The 20329-nt window shown below is 49.5% G+C and overlaps 1 protein-coding gene across 1 annotated transcript; it reads left to right on the forward strand.

Annotated features, from left to right (window-relative positions):
• The first annotated feature begins 304 nt into the window (after positions 1–304).
• On the forward strand, positions 305–11215 carry Aipl1 (AIP like 1 HSP90 co-chaperone). Its single transcript, XM_087909571.1, has 6 exons — positions 305–400; positions 980–1159; positions 7479–7667; positions 8489–8665; positions 8739–8880; positions 9857–11215. The coding sequence occupies exons 1-6, from the start codon at positions 305–307 to the stop codon at positions 10057–10059; spliced, it is 987 nt and encodes a 328-aa protein (XP_087765697.1). The 3' UTR covers positions 10060–11215.
• The last annotated feature ends 9114 nt before the right edge of the window (positions 11216–20329 follow it).

Consider the following 20329-nt stretch of genomic DNA (forward strand, 5'->3'; position numbering starts at 1 on the left):
CTCCCCTGCTGTCTTCCTTCTCCACTCCCTCATCACAGAAACATCAGCTGACCTCTTTTGCTGAGGTTGAAAGAAAGCAAAGCCTGTGGGTGTCAGACTCAGTGGAGTTTGTAGTGGCCAGACGTCCTACCTTCCTTCTGTCTCCCCTCCCTGCCAGGAAGTCCTCCAGGGTCAACTGCTTAACTCCCCTTTCCTGTGGGGGGATTATCTAGGCCCACAGTCTCTAACTGGGTGTCAGTCATATGACTGTCCCTGCTTTGGTAGGATTATCTAAGTCAGCACAAACCTCTCCCATACCTGCAACATGGACGTCTCTCTACTCCTCAATGTGGAGGGTGTTAAGAAGACCATTCTGCACGGGGGAGTGGGAGAACTCCCTAACTTCATCTCTGGCTCCCGGGTGAGTAACCTTCCCCCAGCTAGGGCCCCCATGGTCCCTTTCTGAGTTCTGGCTGTGCCCAGAGCATTGCAAATAGCTTTTGGTTCAGCTCTAATCCAGCCAGGCAGGCCTTTTCTGGAATTGTCCACCCTATGCACCTAGGCTGCCCTACTTTGGAGTTTATAAACTGGCTATTTGGGGGGTTATTTTTTGGGGTAGCTTTAGTGTGGACTAAGGGGTTGGGAGTTGGGGTGATTTTCCAGAGCTCCAAATGTCAAGTGAATAGGTAGGAATCTCAGGAGTTGTGGTGTTTGTCCCCTTGTGTTTGACGGGTCTCCCAGGGTGGGTGGACTCATCCCTGGACATTTGAGCTTATTGGGGAAGGATTCTTGACTCTTGGTCGTGAGAGACAGGCACAGGCTATGCTGGAAAGGAATGGGTTCCTTATGGGCACTTGCAGGGTGTGTCTGACGCATCTTAACTTATCAGGCGTGGATGAGTTGACTCTGAAGACAGCTGTAGGAACCTGTGGTGGTTGGGTGGCAGCCGCTGGAATTCGGGAGGTATGTCTATACCAAACCCCTCTGTTCTGGGGACTAGGTGACGTTTCATTTCCGAACCATGAAGTGTGACGAGGAGCACACAGTGATAGATGACAGCAGGCAGGTGGGCCAGCCCATGAGCATCATCCTCGGCAACATGTTCAAGCTGGAGGTGTGGGAGACGCTGCTGACGTCCATGCGGCTCGGGGAAGTGGCTGAGTTCTGGTGCGACACCATCGTAAGTAGGCCGCATGGCTCTTTTCCCATTTGATCCCCCCTCCACTCTTCCCGGAACTGTCAAGGTTCAGGAAAGTTAGGGTGAAACAAACCTCTGTATTCTAGCCTGAATCCCCATTCTCTGCCATTACAAACATGGTGACCTTCGGGCAAAGCAGGCCTTAAAGTGACATAGAATGTATGGTTGACTGGCGGGCTTTGGAGAGGGCCTTGGGGGGGTAGGAGAGGGTCTCCCCTGACCTTTTCTTTCTGCTCAGTGAAGCAAGTCTTGGAGTCTGTGGTCACTGGGCTCTTTTTGCCCTCGCCCTATTCCTTCCAGCTCTGTGACTCAGTTCATATTTACGTCATTCATAAGTCATCTTTACGACGTCTTGCTCTTTGATTTGGAGAGACAGGCACTTCTTAGAGAAACTTGTGAACATGCGAAAGTCAGGAGAAACCTATCAAGCGCCTGTCCCCTAGGCTGGCACAATCAGCCCACCACCCTGTCTTGAGTCCTCTTACCTCCAGGGCGCTTCTCTTCTTCATCCCACACTGCGTGGGAAAATTCCAGACATTGTGGCCATCCATCTGGGAACACTAGATTTGGTGACTTTGAAGCTGCTGGACATTTGAAAAACACAGCCACAGCACCGTTATTGAATCTCCAGAAAACCCAAACACCCCCTGCACGCTCTCTAATTGCCTGACACAGGATTCTCTGACCATCTCATTTAGTCCCTTTACAAGATTTAATTTTTATTTTTAAGTGTGTCCATGCACCTGTGTATCTATGTGGATCTGTTCGCATGAGTGCAGGTGTCCACGGGGTGCAGAAGAGGGCGTTGGATCCTCTGGAGCTGGAGTTGTAGATGGTTGGGAGCTGCCTGGCATGGGTACTGGGAACTGCGCTCTATTCCTCTGGAAGAACAGCAAATGCTCTTACCTGTTGGGTCACTCCCACCCGACCAGGCTCGCTCATTTCTCCTTTAGAAATGAGTGGCATTTGTGTGTGCAGGCAGGATCCAAACAAAACCAGTGTGTCAGGCTTTAACTGTATGGCTGTGTCTGTCTCCCCGGGTCTCCTGGCCCTTTCGGGTCATGGAGGGAACCGAGCAGTCCTAGAGTTACGCACATTTGGATCGTTGCTTCTGAATGGAATTGTCTGATGTATTCCTTTATTTCTTGTATTTCTGACGAATGAGCTTCTTGTCTAAAAGCTGGAAAAAGTCTTTTGTTCTTTTTTTTTCTTTCCTCCTCACTGATTTGTTTTTTCCCAGGCTGGCTTCAAAATCCTTATATAGCTGAGGATGACCTTGAACTTCTGATCCTCCTGCCTCTACCACCAGGGTGTGAGGTTTACAGGTGTGTGCCACCACATCTGGTTTACGTAGCACTAGGGATTGGGAATTGGAGCATGGGAGGCAAGTACTCCTCACCCCCAGTCTTTGTTTTAAGTCACAGATAGCTCTGTGACCGTCTCACTGAGGGTCACACTGCACCTGCCTGTCTCAGGCACGACTGAGACTGATGGGTGAGTTCAGGTGTTGACAAGCTGAACTGTCCATCTCAAGGCTCCCCCTGGATCTTCACAGTGGATGGTGGTTAGATACTCTTTATTTCATGGGGAGCTAATGACCTTTTTGAAAGAGCAGTTTGGTAGAGAGACAGATTGCATTTGAGACGTATTTTATTAGTGTGAAGTGACCTGGGGAGATTCTTTCTCCTCTTGCCACTCTGTCTCCTCATCTGTAAATGAACAAATGGCGTGTTCGGGGCTTTTCTTTTTGGGAGTCGCAGGATATGATATAAATGAGCGGAAGTCATGGTGTGCATAAGGCGATTAAAAGGTAGAAGCTATTATTTAGAGCTAGAAGGAGTTTAGATTAACTCCTCTGTTTTACTGAGGAGCCTTACTCTGAATATGATTCTGAGAGAGGAAGTAATCTGCTCTGGTTCAAACAAGCTGAGGGGCAAAATCCAAGTGGTATCCTTAGCTTTCTTGCTGAGTACCAGCACATTTTAACAGAGCCAGATGGCAGTACCACCGTCTACCACTAGGGGATGCCATGCAATACCTGACTCCCCTGTGTTTCTCAGTACACTGAAGCTCAGCATCTCTTCTTTGCAACAGACTTGTTATTATTTTAATCTTAATTTCCTTTAATTTAAACAGCGTGTTTCTGTCAGTTCAGGACTTTATTCAGTTGGTTTATTCTGTGATGTGAGATTAGAACCACCCCTTCTGTCTTTGCTCTCAATGAGACATCCCTGAGCTTGGAAGACCCCTATGCATCTACTTCAGGCTTTATGTCTACAAGTCTTTGCCATCAGCAAGAGCCCCTTCACCTCCTCAGGGTGCATATTTGCTAACATGGTAGGCTGCATGCACAGAAGGCTGTCAATACAGTCTTGATTCTTTGATTGATTTGTTGTGCAAAGCCACAAGCTGCTGCTCACTCCAGGAGCTGTTCCCGGGGACTCTGTAGCCTTTTGGCCATTTCAGCAGTCATATGATGTCCAGCTCATAGGTTGCTAAGTTTTAGAGCATAGTGACAGTTGGTTTTCCCACTGCTCGTGGCTTTTGTGAATGTACATGTGAGTCACCTGTTGGCCTATACAGCAGCACTCTTTCCCTCCACATAGCCATTCACCCACCTGCCTCCCGGGGTGTCCATTTATTCTACCTCTCTTCAGCCAGTGTTCAGTCACAATCCAGTCTTTCATCATTAATCTGGTGCGGGAGAATTGTCTATATTCTGTCAATCATGTTTTAAATAAACACTGATTGGCCAGGCAAGAAGTATAGGTGGGTCAACCAGACAGGAAATAGAGGCGGGGCAATGAGAACAGGAGAATTCTGAGAAGAAGGAAGCTCCTCCCCCAGTCCTGCACAGACCACCGAAGAAGCAGGATGTGACCTGCCCAGCTGAGAAAGGTACAGAGCCATGTGGCTAACACAGATAAGAATAATGGGTTAATATAAGTGATAAGAGTTAGCAAGAAGCCTGAGCTAATGGGCCAATCAGTTTTATAACTTATGGATATCTGTGTGTGATTTTCTCTGGGACTAAATGGCTGGGGGACCGGGCAGGACAGAAACCCCAATGAGCCCAGCCCTCGTGTTACATTAATCCTTGCAGATCTCAATGAATTTATCCATCTACTCAACCGTCTGCCCAACCATGCATGCATGCAAGTATGGATGCATCCATTCACCACCAGTTCTCCTACCCAGTTTTCAGTTCAATCAAAGCTCATTAACAATCAAGACTTTTTGTTTTTGTTTTTGTCTGTGTGTCTGTGCATGTGTAGAGGTCAGAGACCATGATCAGTCTTGCACAGTCATCCTCACCTTCTTTTTTGTATGAGACAGAGTTTCTTGTTGCTCACTGTTGAGTAGACCAGGCTAACTGGCCTGTGAACTTCCAGGGATTCTGCTGTCTCTGTTTCTCATCTGCCTGGAGGACCACTAGGATTATAGAGGCACCTCCCACCAGACCTGCCTTACGTCACCAGGACTGTAGATGCACCACCTACCACACCTGTTTTATGTCACCAGGTCTGTAGATGCACCACCTACCACACCTGTTTTATGTCACCAGGTCTGTAGATGCACCTCCTACCACACCTGCCTTACGTCACCAGGACTGTAGATGCACCACCTACCACACATGCTTTATGTCACCAGGTCTGCAGATGCACCTCCTACCACACCTGCCTTACGTCACCGGGACTGTAGATGCACCATCTACCACACCTGCTTTATGTGGATTCCAGGCACCTGAAATTAGGCCCTCACACTCATACAACAAGCACTTTCCCCAATGTACCATCTCCCTGATACCCATAACCCAGTTTTCAGCACCACATCTATAGCATATGTATATCTTACCTTATCTCCTCTTATCCTCCTATTCTTCTCCCTTCCTCCTCTCTTTTCCTCATACCACTAAGCCTTTGATGGGCATCTGTTTGGCATGCTTTCTGTGTTAGGAATGATACAGATGGTCTCCAACCCTGGAGGAACTGAATTCCAGAGGAACAGAGACTCAGCCCTTTATAGGGTGCCAGGCAGCCAGGGCATGGCATGGAGAACAAGGGAAGAGTACTCCAGAGCCACAAAGGGGAAAGCTAACTGCTTTAGAGTCTTGCGGGGGAGCTTCTTCAAGAAGGTGATATTGAGCTGGGTCTTGAAGGATGAGTAAAAGTTCACATGGAGTGTGAACTGGCTTTATGTCAACATGACACAAGCCAGAGTCATGTTAGAAAAGGGAATCTCAATTGTGAAAATGTTTCCGCTAGATTGCCCTGTGAGCAAGCCTGTGGGGACATGTTCATGATGGGTGATGGTTGTGGAAGGACCCAGACCACTGTGGCTGGTGGTCCTGAGTGCTGTAAGAAAGCAGGTTGAGGAAGCCATGAGGAGCAAACCAGTAAGCGGCACCCCTCTCATGGCTTCTGCATCAGCTCCTGCCTCCAGCTTTCTGCCTTTGATGATGGATTGGGAGGTGGTCCTGTAAGCTGAAATAAATCCTGTCTGCCTCAGGTTGCTTTTGGTCATGGTGTTTTATCACAGCAATGGAAACCTAACTAAAATACCTGACCTAAAAAGAGTATATGTAACTACGTTTAGTCAGCCCCTTCTCTGTGGGCAGCCTCTACTCAGGAACCAGAGTTCTAGATAGATTCAGTCACTAGTAGGGCAGGTCCAAGAAGACCTGATTAAGCAGTCATTGGGTGTCTCTGCCTGGACTGTCCTTGTTCGGTCAGCTTGAAGTTATATCTTTGCAGGAATAGGGGCTGCCTCCCTCTCTCTCCCTCTCTCCCCCAGTACAGAGGGGCAGGGTGGGTGAGAGTTCCTGGCCCTTTGTCTGCCTCCAAGGGTCTGTCTCCATCTAGAACCTGTTGTTGGTGCTCAGTTTTGTGAGGCCAAAGAAATAAATTCTGATTCCACAGGATCTGGGTCCCTAGTTGCCCAAAGGGTAGGGGCAGCTGTTTCAAGTTCATGGAGGGAATGGGCTAGCAGCAGCAGGATACTTGGGCTCTGGATTCCATCATAGGCCTGCAAAAGTCTGTAAATACTTTGTGCTTAAACACTGGCAATAAATTTAAAAACCAGACCCCCCGCCCCAACTAAGACCAACACATTGAGAGTCATTGGACCTGGTCTGTAATACTGCAGGTGGCAGCCTCCGGTCCAGACAGGGCCTTGGCCTGAGCCAGGCTCTGACCTCAGAGCAAAGAGGGAACCATGATGATGGGCTCCCTGATTGGTTGAGTCCTCAGATGTCTAGAGCCCATGGGTGACAATGACTGTTCCTGTAGCCTGTAACCTGGTAGGAGGGCTCCAGGATCCCCCCCTTTCACAAAGTTGGTGCTAGGAAAATGTCCACAAACTTGGTTCCTTCTTCTAGGTTCTATCTTGCTCCTGATGTCACTCCATAACCCTGGGCATGGACTGGGGCACCAGACCTGCCAGGTTGGCAGGTATCTAGTGGAATGCAGCCTTTATCTGAGGTCCTGCTTAAATGGCCCCAGTGGACTTCTCCCCAAAGCAAGTTGGTGGGCGGAGGATGCTCCTCCTTATTCTATCCTTAATCCTTCAGACAGCTGCCATCTGGCTGTGCCTCTCAGAAGGCAGCTCAGGGCACTTGGGCTAATCCAGGCCAGTGGGGGTGGGGAGAATGACCTTCAGCCTTCAGCACCTGTCCTTTCCACCAGCCGAGGAACAGGAATGGCTTTGTAGAGATCTGAACTTGACCTCTGTGGATATAGGCTCTGAGTCGCTACCAAAGAGTCGAGGCCTAGTATGGAGCAGGCCTTGCTGAACCCCAAGGGCCAACTCTGGATGCAGCTGGATCAGACCAGACATACATTTGCACTGGCACATTTAATGGCTCTCTCAGATTTGGGACTCTGCTCCCTTCACTGCTACATCCTGGAAGCTCTGGGACTCCTTGGGGAAGAAATGTGTTATGCTGACCACAGGGCTATAAAGGGGCAACATGTGGCTAGAGGCACAACTTGGAGCAGCAGGTTCAAATCCTGTCTGTGTCATGCCTGACTCTGTAGCTTTGAGGTTTAACTCCTCTGGGCTTCTTTTCTTCAGCTGTAGCACAGGGAGCTTCACAGTGACTCTTTTGCCACTGATCATAAGGTGATCATAAGGAATAAAGGTACCAACAGGTTTGGAGCAGTTGGGCACACTGTGAACTACAGTTGTTCTGGTGGGTGTCCTGGGCCGGCAGTACCCTTGAGAAGGATGCAGCCCAGGCTGAGTGTGGTCTGGCTAGTTCTGATCAGACAGCTAGGACAATGCTCCTTCATCTCTCCTACAGCACACAGGAGTCTACCCTATGTTGTCTCGCAGTCTACGGCAGGTGGCTGAGGGCAAGGACCCCACCGGCTGGCATGTGCACACGTGCGGGTTGGCCAACATGTTCGCATACCATACGCTGGGCTACGAGGACCTGGATGAGCTGCAGAAAGAGCCCCAGCCTCTCATCTTCCTGATTGAGCTGCTGCAGGTGGGAGTCAGGTGTGGGAGGGGCTGGCCCAGGGTCAGGAGGGGTCCTGCGGCCTCCTGACCCCATGCCCACTTCACTTGCTTCTCTAGAAAACGAGAGGCTGGCCAGGGATCCCAGCCGAATTGAAAGTTGCAAACCCCCTCCAAAGGAAAACACTCATTTGGAAGCAATGTTTGAAAAATGGGATTTAATTTCATTTTTGAAGCATCTTTATTTAATTGGTCATCTGCTTCCATCTCTGCAAGATTTAGAGTTGCAGCCTCTTCCTTGGTTCCTGTAACTTGTGGGTTTGGACTTGGGTCTGGCACAGTAAGAGAGCCTGCATGGGGCTGGAAGAGCCAGGCTCAAGGCCGAGGCCAGGTCAGGACTCAGCTTATGACCAAGGTTGAAGCTCAACCTGAGGGCTGTATGGGTAAGGAAAACTAAAAAAGAACAGTTGTGTGGTTTGTGCACTGTGCAGGAACAACCCTTCAAAGGCGCTCTTTGTAGACATTACACGTTTGTGTTATTATGATGACAAATTCTCTCCAGATGGCAATAAAAGTGTCTTGTTCTAACACAGCGAGCACTCATGACAATCTTCCAACTATTGGAAGTAAACTTTCCTTAAGAAAGGAGCCTTTTTATAATTTCCCCAAAGGCACTGACTTGCTTAGGGCAGGGCTGGATCTTGTTGCCTCCTTGCTCTGTTCTCAAGGTCTTGACCAGCATCCCCGACTCTCGGTGTGGCACCTCACTGTGGGGCAGGGTAAACCGCTTCAGAAGGATGCTGGGGCTATCTCGCTGGTCCTTTCCTGGCTAACGTGTAGCTCCTGGACTAGGTGGAGGCCCCGAGCGAGTACCAGAGGGAGACGTGGAATCTGAATAATGAAGAGAGGATGCAGGCCGTGCCTCTCCTTCACGGGGAAGGCAACAGGCTCTACAAGCTGGGGCGCTACGATCAGGCTGCCACCAAGTACCAGGAGGCCATCGTGTGCCTGAGGAATCTTCAGACTAAGGTTGGGAGCTACCACTGGCTGGGTGGGCTGGGATGAGCCTTACCCAGCCGGTGGCTGAGCTTCTGCCTTGCAGGAGAAGCCCTGGGAGGTTGAGTGGCTGAAGTTGGAGAAGATGATCAACACCCTGATCCTCAACTACTGCCAGTGCCTGCTGAAGAAGGAGGAGTACTATGAGGTGTTGGAGCATACCAGCGACATCCTGCGACATCACCCAGGTGCAACCCTGGCAGGGGTCAGGGGGTAGGAGTAGGGGTGGGAGAGGAGTGGGAGTGGGGGAGTAGGGGTGAGGGTGGAGGAGTGGGGGTGGGAGTGAGGGTGGAGGAGTGGGGGGTGAGGGTAAAGGTGTAGGGGTGGGAGTGAGGGTGGAGGAGTGAGGGGTGAGGGTAAAGGAGTAGGGATGGGAGTGGGGGAGTAGGAGTGAGGGTGGAGGAGTGGGGGTGGTGGAAATGGAGGTGGGAGTAGGGGAGATACAGGCAGCCAGGTCACTGCCACTGCCACTGGCCTCAGGTGGTCCTTTCCGCGGTGAGAGGCATGGAAGCGTGTCTTCACCCTGTTGACTTCCCCAAGCCTGCAACTGCATTGTTGGTGCTTCTGAGAGGGTGATATTTATTGAGGGAGGTGTTTGTTTCAGACTGAGGCTGGCCATCTAGCCCAGGCTCACTGGGTACTTGTGATCCTCCTGCCTTAGCCTTTAGAGCTCTGGGTTTTACACAGAATGTGCACAATCATTGGCTTTAGGAAGGTGTTTTTTTTTAAATCTTATTTATTTTTATGCTTTTCAAATGTGTATGTGGCTGTTATTCCATTAGTTTGGGAGTGGTAACCAGGCTTTGAAAGGAGGCCAGCAATCGAGAGAAAAATATGGAATTGACATTGAAAGAAAAATATGAAATCGTGTCTGGTAGTATTTGAGAAGGAGTTGACAACTAACGCTAAGCAGAATAACACAACACTTGCTGCCGGCGCTAAGTACTCCACCTTTATTATTGCACTGAGCCTCACCGTCACCCGGATTGGTCAGGCACAAGAACAGGGTCCGATGGTGACAAAGCTTGGGTCCTCGGAGGTAACAATACAAGAATTTCTGAAAGTGAAATTGGTTACAGCACTTGGAAAAAATCGAGGTCAGGAGGTCTGATGCCAAGGCTCTCTGGGGCTGGTTGGTTGGGTGCAGCTCGCTCCTCTCCGCAGGGATCGTGAAGGCCTACTATGTGCGCGCACGTGCTCATGCAGAGGTGTGGAACGCTGAGGAGGCCAAGGCGGACCTCGAGAAAGTACTGGAGTTGGAGCCTTCCATGCGCAAGGCGGTGCTCAGGGAACTGAGGCAGCTGGAGAGTCGTCTGTCGGACAAGCAGGAGGAGGAGCGGCAGCGCTGCCGGAATATGCTGGGCTAGGCATTGCTGGGCTGGGCTGGGCTGGCCAGGGTAGGAGCTGCTGTCTGAAATGCTGGGCTGAGGACTGGGGCAGTGGACTGGGTACTGAGTTCACACTGCTCCACTTGCTCTGCAGGGTGCCCTAGGGTGCGGTGGTGTCCTTGGTTGCCATGAGACTGTCAGTGACTCCTCTGCGGTCAGTTGCACAGCCTGTGGGCCACGTTCAGCAAGCAAAGCCCGAGTATCCCTGGTTCAATTAACAAGAACTTCAATGTTGCTTTTTAGCATATACTCATATTAAATTATATTATGACTAATTTCTGAGGGCTGCAGACATAGCTCAGCGGTAGCAAGCTTGTTTAGCAATCCTGGAGCCCTGAGTTTGATCTCCAGTATAAATAAATAGACACACACATAAATACATGTATTGTGTGGGATCAAAGTCATAGGTGCCCATGAAAATTGAAAGCACCTCCCCACCCCGAAAAATACCCAAATTAACAAATGGAACAGGTTAGCTCCCATTCCTTAGCTCAGGTGCAGTAATCAACCTTACTTTAAATTAAAATATTTTAAAAGATTTATTATTTTTAATTTGTATGTATTTATGTGTCTGTGTGTGTATATGCCACATGCACACGGGTATCCAAGGAGGCCAGGAGAGGGCTTGCAATCCTATAAAGCTAGAGTTGCAGGTGGTTGTGAGCTGCCCTCTCTGAGAGCTGGGAACCAAACTCGGGTCCTGTGGAAGAGCAGTGAGTGCTCGTTACTGCTGAGCCTTCTCTCCAGTCCCAAAAGAAAAAAAAAATGTTTTTCGTTAGCACCCACAGAATCGGTTTTCATTATGGTGTTTTCAAGCAAAAGTAGTTTTTGTTGATTCTCCCGTTGCTCTTCCCGTTATGCCCAGTTTTATTCTTCTGGTAGCTCCTCCTACCCTGTCCCCATGTTAGGGCCCGCTGCAGCCTCTTGCTGTATCTTGTATCAGTGCTGATTGCAAAAAGGGCTCCCCCCACCTTTTCCTGAGTTTGAGTAGCCGTATTTTGGGCCTCTGATTCTCTTGGTCCTTTTTTAAAATTATTATTACTTTACAGTCACTAGACATAGACCCCCTCAGACTGTCGATGACCTTGCTGACCTTGGTGTTCTGGGGCCTCCTGGAAGACGAACAGGGCCAGCATCCACTGTGCTACGCTCTCCGCAAGGGCGGGGCTACTTCCTTTTCCATCATGCCTGGAGCTAACTTCCACCCCGAGCTTAACAAGCAAATGAAGTCTGTACTCAGGTTGACTGGAAAATCTGAAAATCAATAAACAACTTTGGCAGGATGGTGGCTGTGCTGTGCGTTCCCTGCTGGGCTTTCGCTGCGGCTCCCCTGATTCTTCAGTCCCCAGGTTCCCGGAACAAGGATGCTCCTGGCATCCAGGGGTTTCTGTGTCAGCCCTCCTAGCCTAGGAGAAAAGGTGGCTCATGTTTAATTGGCTCGGGTCTGAGCCTACTAGACCACCTGGGTCCATAGTGAGGCGGGAGCTCACTGTGTCCATAGTGAGGAGGCAGGAGAGGACAGAAGGAGGGACATCGTGACCTGCTGAGGTCACCGAGTCCTGAGCTGTGGAGCAGGGAGGCAGGGCAGAAGGACCTTCACCATCTCCTCCAGCAGAGATGCCCAGGGGACCCCTGGATGGTGCACACTGCCAAAGCACCTGTGTGGCTCTGAGCAGAGGAGGACCCTGGCAAGGGGCCTTATTGAAGGGCCAGGAATGACAGCCCCAGACTTCCCCTTTCCTCCCCTCCCCTCACATTTCTCCCTCTTTCTCTCCTTTCTTTTTGTTCCCCCTTTCTCCTATTCCCTCTCCCAGCTTCCTGGTGTTGTTTTTGAGACAAAGTCTCACTGTGCAGCTCAGGCTGGCCTGGAACTTTGCAATCCTCCTGCTTCTGCTTTCCAAGAGCAGGGATTGCTGGGTGTGCTATCCCTTTCTGTGGCAGGGTCCCCTCCATTGCTTTTCTTATGCAGTTAGAGAGGATCCCACCTTACTTGTCAGTATACAGCCCACAGACTCCCCCTCACGACCAATGCCTCAAGGCATCTATGGGCCCTGATTGGTCCTGTCTGGCCTTTCTAGGTGAGGATGCCCTAGGAAATTTGCAAGCCCAAGAGCCAAAAACGCTGTGCCTCAGGATGCCTGTGAACCATGGTGGAGGCACACTGGAGAGAGAGTCCTATTGCTTCTGGCACCCAAAGATGATGAAGGGCATGTGGAAGTCCTGTTCAGAAACCACTGTATCTTATACCTAGCTCACTCGTGAGGAGGGTGTGATGCAAAAGTGGCAGAGATGCAGCCAACTATCCATCCAGGGCTCTGGTGCATGCCTGGGTTTCCTTCTGTGCTCTGGAAGCAATCTCCTATGACGTCCTGGCTGAAGGTTTTGAGAGATGGGCATATCTCACAGGTAGCCTTTAGAGGACTACGTTCCCAAATCTAGCCAGCAGGGGGCAGCAGACAACAAGCAGCCTGAAGTCCCTAGGGGTCTGATGCCATTCTCCACCTCCCTTGACCACCCCTAATGTCTGCAGAGTGATCACAGCCAAGGAGACACTTAGAACGAGATCACTGGGAGACTAGGGACTCAGGGAACCTAGTTTCCACCAACTTTGTACAGTCTGGGAACCCAAGGCTCAGAAAGTGGCCAGAATCAAACAGAAGATAGATCCTCGATGAACGCTCAGGCTTCAGACTTCTGTCTGGGACTTTGTGGGCTACTCTGGGAAGCTCAGCAGCTGATCCATGCTGGGAATGATGCATGAAAAAGGAAAGGAGAAAAACGTAAAACTCACATAACGAAGCAAGCCTGCCTTCTAGTAGCCTTTGCGTGGAAGCAGTTAGAGAGACCAAGACAGGGCCCGTGTGGGTTCTTCAACCACGCTCCCTCCCTCCCTCCCTCTTAGAGTCAGTACAGGTTAGTCAAGGCATTTGGGCCAGGTGTGAGCCGCTGTTTGAACTGTGTCCTAACTGGAGTGGACCAAGATCCAGGTACCAGAGAGCAATCATGGGAATCATGTGTGTTTCTCCCATCCTTTGAAGGTGTTAGTCCTCCTACAGCAGGGTACTACAAACGGTGGCTGAAATTGACACAGCACCCCTTCTGGGTCTGAGGGCCAGTCTTCTGGAATGGGCCAGTCTGTGGTCCTCTCTCCAGACTCTCCTGGGAGAATCTGTCTTGCCTTTTCTAGCTTCTAAAGACTTCGTGTTCCTCAGCTCTTGGCCCCCTCCATCCTTCCAAGTTAGTTAGGGGAGCATCTTCCTGTCTCTGTGTCCCCATGGTGTGTCACCATTTCTGTGCCTTTGACTTTCCTGTCTCTCTTTTATGGAACCCTTGGGATGATTCTGGGTCTATGTGGATAGCTCAGAAGACTGTTTCCACCTTGGGACTCTTGCCTTGACCATACCTGCACAGTCTTTGTGGTACCATGCAAGCCATAAGTGGGCTCTGGAGTTGGGGTCATGGGCATCACTGGGGGACTTCCCTCATCTCACCATGGTCAGCTAGTCCCCATTGTCACCATCTGCCATGCTGTGTCCTGTGTAGATGTAGCCATCATGGCTGTGTAGATGTAGCCACCATGGCTCCTTCACCTTGTTCTCCACTTGATTTGGCCAACAGGTGGTTCCAGGAACCTCAGGTGGAAAAGAGATTTTGGAACTTATTCCTCCAAGTTCCTCCCTGCTGGGCATAGCTGGGCAGCTGTTGTGATATTTGACCTGTGTTCCCAAAAGCTGCCTGGCCTCAGCTCTTGATGTCCCTAGAGTGGCAGTAACATGCCCTGCAGGCTTTCATGTGGCCATGGATCCCTCTCTGAAGGCTCCTGGTGTTTACCATTCCGTGTTTCCTCCAACTTTTCCTCTTCCCTTCCACTGGGCACTCATGTGTTCTTCAAATGGCACCTGTCTTCTGTCACGTGTCCCTTGGGCTGGAGGCAGTGGCAGCGCTGAGAGTGAGCCAGCAACATACTCAGGTGGCATAGTCAGGCAGGGCAGAGCCCGAATTGGAGTTCAGTCCCAGAAGTCACAAAGGGAACCGGAGGTGACATTTTCCTATCTTATCCTATCCTCACCCTGTTGACTGAAGTTTCTGTCCCACCTGGTCCCACAGCTGATCAGTCTCAAAGAAATGCATAGAGGTCTATGTTAATCATAAACTGGTTGGCCTATTAGTTCAGGCTTCCTATTAGCTCTTACAACTTACATTAGCCCACGTGTTAGCCACGTGACTTGGTACCTTTTATCAGTGAGGCAGTCTCATCTTGCTTCCTCTGTGTCTGGGTGATGACTACAGACTGAGTCTGTCCTCTTCCCAGAATTCTCCTCTTCTGGTCACCCTGCCTATACTTCCTGCCTGGCTACTGGCTAATCAGCATTTTATTAAAACAGTACAACTTACAAAACTTTACAAGGTATAAGACCACAGTCCCACATCAGCCCTTACAAGGACTTCGCTTAGCTGACATCATCTGATGGCTTCAAGTGAAGAACTGTTCGCCAGGAACACAGTCTCAGGGTCCATGTCATTGCAGGTGGGACTCGGCAACTGGACGTGTTCATGTCTGGTGCTTGTTTGCAATTCCAGTCTTGTGAAGGTCACAATTCTGATTCAAGATGGCATTGGTCCCATCCAACCCAGGGGAAGCCGTTACACACACACACACACACACACACACACACACACACACACGTGCACACATGTGCATGCACACACATACACAGACCACACGTGGCATGCTTGGACTTTTCCTCTGAGCACTAGATCCTTCCAGTGCAAAGTCAGGAAATCCTGGCATCACCCAGCTCATGACAGTCTTCAGGAGGCTGGTGTCTAGCATTACTCTCTCTGACAGCCAGCATCTGGACTCTCCCTCCCTGGACTTGCCAGGTTTTATAGCTGGAGGTGCCATGTTGAACTTCACCTTGATCCACTGGTCTGTGAGTGGTGGCATCATCCTGCTTGGCAGGGAGGCCATTTGGAGTTCTGCGTTCCCCCTCCCACCTCAGCCTTGAAGGCAAGCCCTCACACTTGCTTCCCAGGTCCCGAGTCTGCGCAGCTCCGGGCCTAATTTTGTCTGTTCCGTTCCTTCCGCTGTTCTCATAAGTGAGAGACTATGATGAACAAGGGATCTCACCTTCCCTCTCACCACCAATAAAAATATCGTCCGAGGATGAGCCTGAGTGCTTGCGTTTCCTCGCAGTCTCAGAGCTGGTGACCCCTCTGTCAGTGCTTCCTCAGGACAGAGGTCCCTGAAGTGTCTCCTCCTGGCAAGAGCCATGGGCACGCTTGAAAACTCATGTCCGTGCTGCTTGCTGCCTGCTCCAAAGATTCTTAGAAACTTACTAGTGCGAAATCGTACTGTGCAGAGAGGAATGGAAGCTCAGCGACAGGAGTCAAGGTTAAGGTGGAAGCAGGAAGTTCAGCAGGACAGCCTGGGACATTTACTGGCTTCTAGTCTGGCATTGTCACTGTGTCAACCCACCTGTGAGCTAGCTTTCTTTCTCACTCTGTCTCCCCACCTCCCCTCTCTCTTTCTTTTAAGCCTGCTAGCACCCTCTTGCGGCAGGTATCTGTAAATACATTTTCTGCAGCTGCTCAGCCTGTCTGTGAGCTGTTGCTTTTCACAGATGTGTTCATGTTCATTAGTAAAAAAAAAATGGCGTGGACTTAAATGTCTCACCATCCTCAGGAGGATGCAGCTACCAGGAGCTTTGCTTGCTGTGCCTTGATCAGTGTTAAACTGGGTTTGAGCTGTAGGGTTGGAGATGTCCTTCACCATGGGTGCAGGCAGCCTGAGGCAGAGGCTGAGACGTGGCCATGCCTCTTTTCTGACCATCTATGTTGAGTGTGTCCTCTCCCCATTTTTTTTTATCACCAAAGAAGAGAGAGTTGTCTTGGTGACGTTCCAGGGCCCTTTTCATGGTGAAGTGGGCAAACTTGAGGCTCAGGAGAGCCAGGTGTGTAGGTCTGTTCCAAGTTTACATTTCTGGTAGCCAGGATGGCTGATTTGTAAGTTCTATGTTCTACACCTGAGGCAGCCAGGCAGGAGGACCTTCTGGAAGAGGGAAAGTGAGCTTTTTTGGTCTAGGCGGAATTGGCTGTGACCCACCCGCAGGAGGAAGACAACCTGCTGTACTTAGTTGCTTGATTCAAACGCCAAACCATCCCACATGCCCTTATGTGCAGGCCATGGATAATGGCCACCAAGCTCCTGGGCACCCGAAGGCCCTCTTAACTTGATACAAAAATGTCACCTGTCAATTCTGGAGGTCAGATGCTACATATCAAGGTGTCAGTGGGTGGTTCCTTCTGAGGCTTCTTGGGAAAAGCCTGTCCCGGGCCTGTCTCCAGACAGCCATGGTTTGCTTGCTCTCCCCCAATTGCCTTGGTTGTAGAGACAGCTCTGTCTCCACCCTTCCCTTTTATGGCATTCTCAGGCCCTCACTCGGGAGGGCGTTATTGTCGCCAGATCAGGCATTGCTTTTTATTCTGCCTGGTACAGGTCGGGACAGATCAGATTGGGCATGGGGCCAGTCTATGGGCTGTTTGGTGAGGATTGGGGGATCCTATATAGATCAGGTTGTCTTAGGAAAAAAGCCGAGGGAAGGAGGATGGAGTCAGACATATCCAAGAATCTTGGAAGCTAGTGAGGCGTCTCTAAGGAGCACCCACAGGAAGGGGACAGGATTAAATAAGCTTTCTAGAAAGATCTTCCTGTGGCAAGTTGGAGGTTGTATTAAAACGGGAGGTCAGCTTGGAGAGTCCTGCAGTAGTTTAAGCAAGAAACAGAGTTGGAGGAGAGGAGGGGCCTCTTGGAAGACACTGGTGCTGTGGATGCAGTTAAGATAGTAGAGAGGCTAGGAAAGAGCTATTGTGGCTGTGGATACCAAACCCTGCAGAATTCCAGCCTTTAATCTCCTTGCATCAACCTTAGTTATGTGTAGTGCTTGCCAGTTCCCAGTAGGTGGCAGGAGAGAGATTGAAGAAGGCACCTCAGTCTAATTTGTACAGTTCCCATACTGGCTAGGTCAGAATCCACTCAGTTGGCCCATGGATTTTAGTTTTGAAGGACAGGGCTTGAAGATGTCCACCTTTGACTCTAGACAGCAGCAGAGGGCTGATCCCAAACTGGACGTGACAGCTAGCTGATGCTGGGACCCTGTGTCTTTCTCTCCAGCCAATCATCATGGGCCTGGGGTTAGGAGTTCCTGGTTAAGATAGAATGAGGGGCAGTGTCCTCTGGGCTGGTCACCCTAACTATTTGGAGGGATTTTAATTCTTGGTGTTTTAGACAGACGAATGCTGTCAAGGCTTCCTGGGGTTCTGTCTTGAAGGCGAAGCTGAATCTAACCTCTTAACTGGAGCACAGGCTTCTTGCTTCTCTGTCATGTGTCTCTCTGAGTCAATCTCATATCCCGTTAAGTATCAGAGGCTGGCCTTGAACTCCTGAGCCTCCAGGTGTTTATCACAGCTCCTAGTCCTGTACTCTAATGGAACTCCCGAGCCTGCAGAGTCTGACTCAGTTACCCACGTGCTGACTACCCCTGCCTGCCTCTTAATCAACCCTCTGCTCTTTCCCAACTGGCTCTGCCATGCGCATACTTCACGCCTCTCCCTGGCTTCCAGTTCATTTCTTCAACTGGTGCCCTAGTGGAGAAGCCAAGGTCAACTTGCTTTCCGGGCAGGGGAGGACAGTCCCTTGCTTGCATTGCAAGGCCCTATGCGTGCAGCCAGTGCTGGGGTGGCTGCTCACCGCTGCTGTAACAAGGCACCTGTTGACTTTACTAATGAGCTGTCTTGAGTTCAGAAGTCTGCAAGGGGTTTTGTGGGTAGCTGCCGAAGACTGGGCAGGACCTCGTTCCCTCGGAGGCTCTTAGGGAAACTTCCTGACTTCTATAGGTCACCCAAATCCCTTGGCTCAAGGTCACCTCCAACCTTTGTTTTTGTTATCATCCATGTTTCTCTTCTTTCCGTGTCTCTCTCTTGGAGGGACACGTAGCATGACTCTGGTCTATCTGGAGAATTCAGGGTCAAATCCTCCATCTTAAGATTCCTGACTTAGTGGCAACAGCAAGGCTCGTTGCCACGTGCTGCAGTGCACACACGTTGTCTGGGAAACATCTCTCCCCTCCTTCCTGGGGTGTCAATGCCCCTGGCTGTTGCTAGTCTCAGTGTGCCCTCCTGTTTCCTGTGACCTCTGACATCCTGCCCTCACCACTCTGGCATATCTTCTTTCTGATTTATAGTTTTTAATTAATTTTTTGAGTTAGCATGGGTTTCCTTATGCCACATTCACACATGTGTCCCCACACCGCCCGTTTTCTTCCTTCACGCTCCATGAGTTCTAGGACCTTTTCTTATGATCTCTTTCTTTCTTCTCATGGTTCCCTTTTTACCTTCATGTCAATCACATACATACACATTTAAATCCAAGTTCTGCGTGTGAGGGAGAGTGTGTGCTGTTCTGTCTTTCTAAGTCAGTCTTATTTTGCTTGTATGACGATTTATGGATTCATCTACTTTCCTGAAAATGTCATGATTTAATAAAATTTCTTTATCTATCTATCTATCTATCTATCTATCTATCTATCTATCTATCTATCTAATCTGTCTATCGTCTATCAATCATCATCTGTGCATCTATCCATCTTATGCACTGTCTTTACTCATATCTTGATGAACATATAGGCTGACTCCGTTTTCTCGTTATTACGAACAGTGCAGCAATAGCTATGGATAGGCAAGCATCTCTGTAATGTGTTGACTCAGAGTCCTTTGGAACATGGCCAGGAGTGGCATAGCTGAGTCTTATGAAAGCTCTTTTTCTAGATTTTTTTTAATGGACCTTTGATGCTGATTTCTGTGTGTGAGCACAGGCTTAAATTCCCACCAGCAGTGAATAAAGGCTCCCCTTTCTCCACATCCTTTCCAGCTTTCGTTGTCATTGTTTTCTTGTTGACAGTCATCCTGACTGGGGCAAGGAGGATTCTCAAGGCAGTTTTAGTTATTATTTTCCTAATGGCTGAGGATGCTAAACACATTTTCAATAGTTATGGGTTGCTCAGGTCTCCTTTTTGGGGAAGATGTATCCTTTTCGTCAGCTTGTTTGCTGATGGGATGATTTTGTTTGGGGGGGGGGGGAATTAACTTTTTGCTGAGCCCCGCCCCCGACATTCCTCAAGTTGCCCGCAGAGGGCACTGTTGCGTGTTGGAGTTTTGGATTGTCACAGCTCAGTTGGTTTAATCTTTTAAGCATTGTTTTTTATTTTTTTACAATGTATCTCCCACTTTATGGTTAGAGAATTTGAGGGTAACATGTCCAGAGCTAGGGTTTACAGCAGATAGGTTCTCTGGCTCCAGATCTGGCTGCCATTCCTGGTGTTCCTGCCTCTTACAGCTTGACCTGTGGGATTTCCCTCCCAAACATTTCTCTTCTGTGTGGTGACTTAAAAAAAGAAAAGAAAAGAAAACAAACAAACAAAAAGACAAAACTCTAAATAACGGCTTCTTTTTTTTATTTCCCTGGCTGTCCTTTTCCTCTGACACAGGGACACTGTTGCCAGTCTGTGTTACGTAGACTGGTGATAAGAGGAGACCCTCTCAGAGATTCATGTCCTGTCTCCACATCTGGGGCCGGGATAGGATGGAGGCTAAGACCAAGGGATGGTTAAACAAAGCTGGGTGCCTAACCAGGTCTGAACATTTCCTAGCTGCATGGCTGTTCACATACACAACCACACACACACACAATACATACACACACATAGAAACACACATACACAACCACACACACACATACACAACCACACACACACACACACAAACACACACACAATCACACACACACACACAATTTTAAATCTAGATTTTGCAGATGAAAGGACATGACAGGTGATGTTTGTCTGACTTCTTTTGCTTAAATAATGATCTTTAGTTCTATCAATTGTCTCAAAATGTCATGATTTCATTTTTCTTAGCAGCTGAATAAAATTCCACCACGCGCACAGGCCACCTTATCTTTACCTAGCTATCTGCCGGGGCACATCTGGGTGGGTTCCGTGTTTTGAACAGAGCAGCACTGAACATGAACACAACATGGTGTGGTATGCGTTTATCCAGTGGCATAGCTGGGCCATACAGTTGTTCTATTTTTTTTCTTTTTAAAAACATGCATTTATTTAAGGTGGGAGAGTGGATTTGCCACAGCATATGTGGAGGTCAGGACACTTGCAGGAGTTGCTTCTCTCCTTTT

Source organism: Myodes glareolus, chromosome 9, assembly GCF_982192425.1.
Source record: "Myodes glareolus chromosome 9, mMyoGla1.1, whole genome shotgun sequence".
Classification (NCBI taxonomy): Eukaryota; Metazoa; Chordata; class Mammalia; order Rodentia; family Cricetidae; genus Myodes; species Myodes glareolus.